Below are 7768 nucleotides of genomic sequence, written 5' to 3'. Positions count from 1 at the left end.
ATTAGTTTTGGATATTGAAGAAGTTTGTGTGGTGTAGTGTTTACTTATTTATACAGCTTGTCAAGGCTGTAACGAGTAGGATGGTTGCCCGCCGCTCGTTTGCTTGTTCGCGTCCCCCACTTGGGGACTTGGGGGGGGGGGGGTAGCCGGAGGTGAGAACGTCACTGCTGCCGTCACACACAGGGCAGACACTTCCCAGCCGTCAGTACAGCTGTACTTGCACCCCGCTGTTTGTTCAAATTCTGGTTGTGATCTCATTTGAGGTCCTGGACTCGTGGGCTGTTTCCCCAGACCTTCACAAGTCGACTGTCAATCTCCGGACACCTCCCCTAGCTACTACAGCGGCTGCCACGTCATCGCCAGTTCCTCCACACCGACCGTGCACCTTGCCATTTCTCCTGTGTAGCAAGACATCACCCGCCGGTGCTCAAGTGAGGAAGCTGACTTGACCTTCCCCTTGAGAGTGGATCACTGCTTTCCAGAACCTTCCCCAGGGCCGCCGCCGTAGGAAGTATCTGTTCATTGTTTGACTCCCGTTAATTATTTGATTCCCTAAACTGTTGACTCCATTAATTGTTTGATTCTCTTAATTGTTTGACTTCCATTAATTGTTTGACTCCCGTAATTGTTATTTGATGTTTGTGTGAGTAGTGTCAGAGTTTTGTGTCATTTTCATAGTAAAAAGATGTCAATCTTGAACGGTTGTTTATTATCCCTCGGAAAACCATGGTTCTTGACTTTCCTCTTATAAGATCCTGATTAGGCTGGCAAGGGATTTCTATCCCTAAGTCCCAGGCCCTTACAAGTGGCGACCTTGCCAGGATTGCCTCTGACCTTGGTTTCTGAGGGATAATATTCGTTCCCGTGTTTATTGTAAGTCGCCGTGTGCGCGCAGCTTGCTGTCTGAGGCCGGGAAGTAAGCGTTGTTCAGTGTTTATCCGTTCCTTCTGTTGTGCTAATTGTTTTGCTCTCCCTTGTACTATGGAAGTTAATTAGTGTTGGTTGGGGTGCACTGTGGATGCTGTCCTAGCATTTTGTTGTTGTTTCATCTGGTGCGGTTTCTTTTCCCTGGGGTGATTCAACGGGACTGGGTGCGAAACAAGGTTTCCTCCAGCCGGATCCAATCATTTATTGGTTTGATTGAGCCACTAAGTATTTACTTTTGGCTAGTTGCGGGGTAAGTTGTTAATTTGTCACTTTTGCTCTTGACCTTTCGTATCATTGTCATGTTTTGAGGAATTGAAAGGTCAAGCGGTGGCCCTGGGTCTGACAGGTGCTGAGGTCAGTATGTGATCACCCAACAGACTCGGGAGAGAGAGAGGAACGCAACAGAGAGGGAGAAGAACGCAACAGAGAAAGAGAGTTCGAATTAGCTAAATTGCAGGCAGAAAGGGACATAGAACTAGCTAGGATTAATGCTCCGAGTAGACCAGAATCCTCTGTCCATATACAAGATAATGTGGTAAAACCTAGTCTGCCCGCTTATCGTGAAGGAGAAGACATCACCTCCTACCTTGTTAGGTTTGAACGAGCCGAGCTGCTTGGTGTGGACCAAGATAGCTATGCTGTAAGGTTGGGTAGCCTACTGAGTGGTAAACCGGTAGAGATTTATACGTCCCTGTCTGCCGACATCACTAGAGATTACTCTTTGTTGAAGCAAGCTCTGTTGCGAGGATTTAACAAGACTTCTGATGGTTATCGTGTTGATTTCCGCAGAACGAAGATTAGAGCAGGAGAAACATACCAGCAGTTTTCGATCCACCTGGGTCGGTTATTTCATCAATGGCTAGAGGCATCAAAGGTTGAGGAAACCTTTGAGTCTCTCGCTAACTTCATGATATTAGATCAGTTTTTGTCTTCTTTACCTCCAGACTTGAGAATTTTCATCAAGGAACACCGGCCAAGCGACGCTTAGAGAAGCTGTAGAACTTGCTGACAACTGGGCGTCCGCTCGCAACGCCTACCCCAAGTCTTCCCCCTCCTGTAGTAAAGAACACGAAACCTCCGTCCTCCGAGGAGCCATTCACAGGAGTAGAGAAGAGTAGTTCACCAGCCGTGCGGTGCCACAACTGCGGAGAAGGGCACATTCGTTCTCGCTGTCCCAGGAATCCCCGCGCCTTTAAATCTACCGACATTCATCAGCCCAGCTACAAGGTCGGATTCTGTTTGGAAGACAGGAGTTGCCCCCGTTATTGTGTCAGCGGTACAATAAATGGTGTCTTGGGCATCTACTATCATCAAGGACACCGGTTGCTCGTGCATTATTGTCTCTGAGGAAGCCCTGCCTGACGCTGACGTCTCCAACTGCTCGAAGGTTAGTGTCGCCGATTATTTAGGTCGTGTTGACCAGTTCCCTGTTGTTAGGTGCTACCTGCGTTGCCCCTATTTCACTAGTTAGTCTAATGTGGTAAGAGCTCCCATTAAATTCGCTAGTGTCCTCATTGGTAATGTTCCCGGTGTTCGTGACCCTAACGACCCGGAACCTTTATAACTCCTCGCCACTACACGGGCGTCGGGTGGGTGTGTGCGAGAGGTTAGGCTTACACTGAATTTTGTAAAGACCTTTTGTTTCAGTTAATGTATACACTCTAGAATTATTAACTGTTATTAAGCTGTTTTACTTAAGCTAGTCAGTGTAAAGTGACAAAATGACTGTATAAGTTGACTATAATATGTTTTACTTATCACTAATAAACAGTTAATCTTGATCTGTGTTAAACTGTTTTGTTTTGGCAACACTTAACGAAGATTAGAATAAAATGCAGTAAAACACAGACTATAGGTGAACTATTATATTTCCGTTTCTTGCAGGCACTAATCACTACAGCATCGCTGGCTGGTGCGCCCAGAGAGAGAGAGAGAGAGAGAGAGCTACAAAATACAATATAACTTACGCAGCCTACTAGCCGTACTTATGTGTTGGTGACTCAAACCCTGCTTTGCCCGGATACACGTGAAAATGGTGTTACATGCTGAGCCTCTGTTCTTTAGATGCCTGGATGAGCTTATGCGAGTCCTATATTCAAGCAGGGCGATCGTTAATCCACGAATAATTGGAGGTCAGTATTTAAAAACTTAAACCTAGATTACGTCTCAGGGCATATACTGTACATTGGTTGTGATTCAGGTCATTAATTTTGCTATTTCAGGGAATGAGCTTCACCAACACGTTTCCAGGGGTCGTACCTTCCCGGGCTAAGACGGTAAGTACAGTAAAAGATCACAGAGTTCAGCCAAACAACATTAGTAATATCTAAAACCAATTACGCATTATTTATAAGTTCCATCTTCACTAATGACACCATTTGTATCAACAGTGAGATAGTTATGGTAGCACCACATAGTTTTCAGAAGTAAACCGATAAAATGCACTACCTAGCAACTACTGACCTCGTTATTATCAACAAAGAGGAAGTTCCTATCGCAGAATCACATAGTGTCCGGATATTACCTTGCAGTGTGGACCGAAGATGGGTTACCTACAGTATGTACTAATGGCACCACCTGTTAGCATCGCCCTACCCCCAGTACAATGAGGCCCGCGATTCTTATCTCCAACAAAAAAAGAAATTTTGCTGTGATTCATGGCTCTAAAAGTCATTATGTTATGGTCCTTCAGTCGTGCTGCGTGAAATTAGCACCTAAAAGATTCTTGCAGAAATACTGGATTGTCTTATGGGTCAACTATCTTGCATCCGATTATGTTTACAGTGTAGAACTTGACGATGGGACACTCGATATCTCGGGCATTCTACTAAATATTACATTAGAAATTACAACTCTAGTACAGTACAGTACATTGAATGACCGAGGAAAAAAAAGTGGAAAACATTTACAGTCTTTCCATGATATTAGCATTTCTGTTTTCGTTACAAATTAAAAAAAAATATCGTATATCAAAACATTAATTAGAAAAATGTGGGCTAGAAATACAACCAAAACAAACGGGGAAGGTGTACGTTTCTGTTTATTCTTGTTTATACCGTTTATATTTAGCAATTTTCTATGGGCGACTGAGTTCCTGTTGACCAAAGATTTCAGTCTGCAATTAACCATTGTCAAAACCCGAAAGCTTTAAGCAATCAAACCAATCAAAAATTAAAATAAAAAAATCCGTGACGTCACGTGAAACGCTTCTATAACAAAAGATAGTAAAACAGAACAAAATAGTCACAAATTATTCCCTGGATGAAGATTATGCCCGGAGCCAGATAATTACTTGGCTACGGGTATTGATTATAATCAATGAAGTTAGATCAAACGACTGAGGGGTGTTACGACGGTGTCGTATTTTTCTATTATTTTTTATAACATGCTTCAATGTTGTTCCATATTATTCCTGTAATGATGTGTTATATTTACTATTATATAATCTAGTCACCTTACCCTGTGCTGTTAAGGTTTTAACTGTCATTATTTGTTCAAGCCCATATTATTTCTTCATTTAGTATTGTAACAAGCATTCTTTGTTTCTGTAACGACCATCTGCATCGTTAAACGACCCATGTTTTACAGGAGTGTCGCACTGGCGGGAACCAACCTTATATGTAGTACCCACCAGCAGACAGTTCAGTCCAGTCCTCCTGTCATTCAGTCCAATGTGGTATACTTATATGAGTACCTATTTATGTCTCTTATGTGTCGATCAGTGCTTGCTTAGTTACATTTAAGTAATTCAGTGTTGTTTCACGATAGTTAATTTCAGTGTTCGTTATTTTATATGTTTATGCAGTGTTAACGTAATCCAGTGCTTTATTTTTATTCTATATGTTTAAGCAGTTCTTTTGATGTTTCGATGTTTTAGTATCATTTGTCTTAAAAGTTTCGATAGTGAATCAATTTGTTGTGACAGCCTACGAGGCTCTTTATTGTGTTAGTAATTAATTTAATTAAATTCTTAAAGGTTTACTTTATTTATATTTATTCCCTTTTGATTTACTTCACTTTTTTTGTTTGGTTACGCCTAGAACCTGGATATTAAAGTAAATTAAGAGACGGCGTAACAGGGGATAGTAGGGAGTATTAAAGGAAGGGAGGGGTGAGGGGAAAGGGTTCGAGGGGGGTGGGATATGGTCAGGGGGGATGGGAAGTAGACATGGAATAACAAATGGTCGAGGGATGGGATGTGATAGGGAGGATGGAAAGTAGTCAGGAGATGGAATATGGTCGGGGGGCATGTATTCAGAGCGGCCTTAGCACCAACCAGCGTGTGTGTGTGTGTGTATATGTTTCAGGTCGCTCTGGGCACGAACCCCATCTGTGTGGCGGCCCCGAGCCAGCAAGAAGGTGATGACTTCCTCCTGGATATGGCCACTTGTGTGATGGGCATACGCAAGGTGGGTACTGTACTTCTAGTGGGTAATGGTTACTGGTAGGATGATTCATTGACCTGCTCTTAAGCTTGGTTTGTCTTGGCGAGAAGTAGCATAGTGCATTTGTCTAACCCAGTGTTTCTCAAACTTTTTCACTCCATTCCCCCCATGAGGAACTCTCAACATCCTCGTGGCCCCCCTTCAGTTCTCTCCCAAGCCCCTCACAAATAATGATGAAAATAAACTGTTTTGGTTCTCTTCCTTTATTTTAATGTTTTCAATCACCAAACAGAATGCATATTTCGTTACAGTTCAATGGGATGGATGACCTTGTTTCCTTTCAGTCAGTCAACTGATTCGAGGTTGAGTCACTGATAAAGCACATCTCATGTCTGGGTCCACGTGTAACCGGTTTCGGCTTTTATTCTCTATTTGAAGAAGGTGGAGAAACCAGATTCACGTAAATAAGTAGTAGAAAATGGCAAGAGGACTCGAAGTGCGATCTTACTATCTTTTGGATATGACTGATACATTGAGCACCAGAATACAGTCAGAGATTTTTCTTCATAGAGGTCTCTGGCAGCAGAATCGTTCTGAGATCAAGGAATTCCTCTGAACAGGAACTAGAAGCGTGCAATCTGAGCGAATCCGTTAGAAATGAAAAGCTAGCTGCTGCACCGTACTATGTTAGTATCAAAACTGTACCGTATGGGTATCATGATTACACACGACGACAAGAAAAAAAGGTTTTTCCCCCTAACAAGGCAAAGTAACAAAAAAAAAATTTAATCAGTTTCCACATTTTCTCCAAACATATACTACTTACACTAGACTGCCATGGCCTCCCTAAAATCTTGCAGTGACCCCCATGGGGGCCATGGCCCCCAGTTTGAGAAACACTGGTCTAACCTAACCAAACTCTCCTATCCCCGCTAGATCGAGATGGAGCGACGCAAAGGTTTGGATATACCTGAAGGCTGGGCAGTGGACAGTGAGGGCCTCCCTACTACGGACGCTACCAAGGCCCTCAAGGGTTCTATGCTGCCCTTAGGGGGAACTGAGGAACTAGCCAGCTACAGGGGGTTTGGCCTCGGGATGATGGTAGAGGTCTTCTGTGGAATACTGTCAGGTGAAGTAGTAGTGGTGGTGGGAGAGAGATAAATGAGGAAGGAAGGATGGATGGAGTGAGTGGAGAAATGGAAGGAGGGAGGAAAAGAAAGGAATGAATGAGGGAGAAATAGGAGGGCGAAAGAAAGTAAGAAATGGAGGATTTGGGGAATATGGTAGGAAGGAATGAAGATGGGAGTGGAGAGAGAGGGGAGGAAGGTGAGGACTAATAAGGGAAGAAAGAGAGATTCACCATACACTAACCACATACACGTCTCCTTTGTGTAGCACAGGCTCGCTTTACGGCCCCCACATACGCAACTACGCCAGGCACGAGACAACAGGGCCAACAGACCTCGGCCAGTGTTTCGTGGCGCTCGACCCGGGATTCTTTGAGCCTGGGTTCACCTCGCGTCTCACGGACCTCATGAACCATTACCGAAGCCTCGAACCTGTGAATGAAAATAATAATTATAACAGTTGAGATGACGTAACAAAAGTGAAGTGTTTGGGAAGTCAAAGTGGCTAGGATAGATGAGGTTTGGTATGGTTAGGTCAAGTAAGGACAGATTAGGTTAGGCTTGGTTAAATTTGGTTGGGATAACTTAGGCTTAATTAGGTTAACTTTGATTCGGTTAGGTTAGGTTTGGCTAAGTTTGATTAGGTAAGGTTAGAGTAGATATGGTTAGGCGAGGCTAGGTTTGATAAGATAAGGTTGCGTTAGTTTGAGTTATGAAGGTTAGGTTAGGTTAGGTTAGGTGTGATTAGGCTAAGTGGATGTACAGTACATTATATGAGTAATTTTTGCATGTAGTGTGGTGTCTATCTCAAATTATTTACTTTAATAAAAGAACAAAACTTAAACTATACCACGAAACGTAACACCAATCAAAAACTGATGACTGGATGTGAAAACGTGTAATAATAATAATAATAGTAATAATAGTAATAATAATAATAGTAATAATAATAATAGTAATAATAATAGTAATAATAATAATAATAGTAAAAATAATAGTAGTAATAATAATAGTAGTAGTAATAATAATAGTAGTAGTAATAATAATAGTAGTAGTAATAATAATAGTAATAGTAATAATAATAGTAGTAATAATAATAGTAGTAGTAATAATAGTAGTAATAGTAATAGTAATAATAATAGTAATAGTAATAATAATAGTAGTAATAATAATAATAATAGTAATAGTAATAATAGTAATAGTAATAATAGTAATAGTAAAAATAGTAATAGTAATAGTAGTAATAATAATAGTAATAATAATAATATTAATAATAGTAATAGTAATAATAGTAATAGTAATAGTAAAAATAGTAATAGTAGTAATAAT

General features: G+C 41.5%; 1 protein-coding gene across 1 annotated transcript; it reads left to right on the top strand.

Annotated features, from left to right (window-relative positions):
- Positions 1–5175: 5175 nt before the first annotated feature.
- On the top strand, positions 5176–6921 carry LOC121857654 (delta(1)-pyrroline-2-carboxylate reductase-like). Its single transcript, XM_042353716.1, has 4 exons — positions 5176–5358; positions 5943–5998; positions 6249–6441; positions 6713–6921. The coding sequence occupies exons 1-4, from the start codon at positions 5226–5228 to the stop codon at positions 6901–6903; spliced, it is 573 nt and encodes a 190-aa protein (XP_042209650.1). The 5' UTR covers positions 5176–5225; the 3' UTR covers positions 6904–6921.
- Positions 6922–7768: the final 847 nt, after the last annotated feature.

Source organism: Homarus americanus, unplaced genomic scaffold (assembly GCF_018991925.1).
Source record: "Homarus americanus isolate GMGI-L3 unplaced genomic scaffold, GMGI_Hamer_2.0 scaffold16712, whole genome shotgun sequence".
Lineage (NCBI taxonomy): Eukaryota > Metazoa > Arthropoda > Malacostraca > Decapoda > Nephropidae > Homarus > Homarus americanus.
Note: the sequence above shows the minus strand (reverse complement) of the source record. Positions and strands in the feature narration are given on the sequence as shown.

What these genes read in the sequence shown, in the direction of transcription:
- LOC121857654 (XM_042353716.1), top strand. Translation starts at nt 5,226, where the DNA reads ATGTTTCAGGTCGCTCTGGGCACGAACCCCATCTGTGTGGCGGCCCCG. An exon ending in GGGTACTGTACTTCTAGTGG is followed by an intron (nt 5,359 to 5,942) that starts GTAATGGTTACT and finishes AGGAACTAGAAG; the next exon opens with CGTGCAATCTGAGCGAATCC. An exon ending in CTTCTGTGGAATACTGTCAG is followed by an intron (nt 6,442 to 6,712) that starts GTGAAGTAGTAG and finishes TGTGTAGCACAG; the next exon opens with GCTCGCTTTACGGCCCCCAC.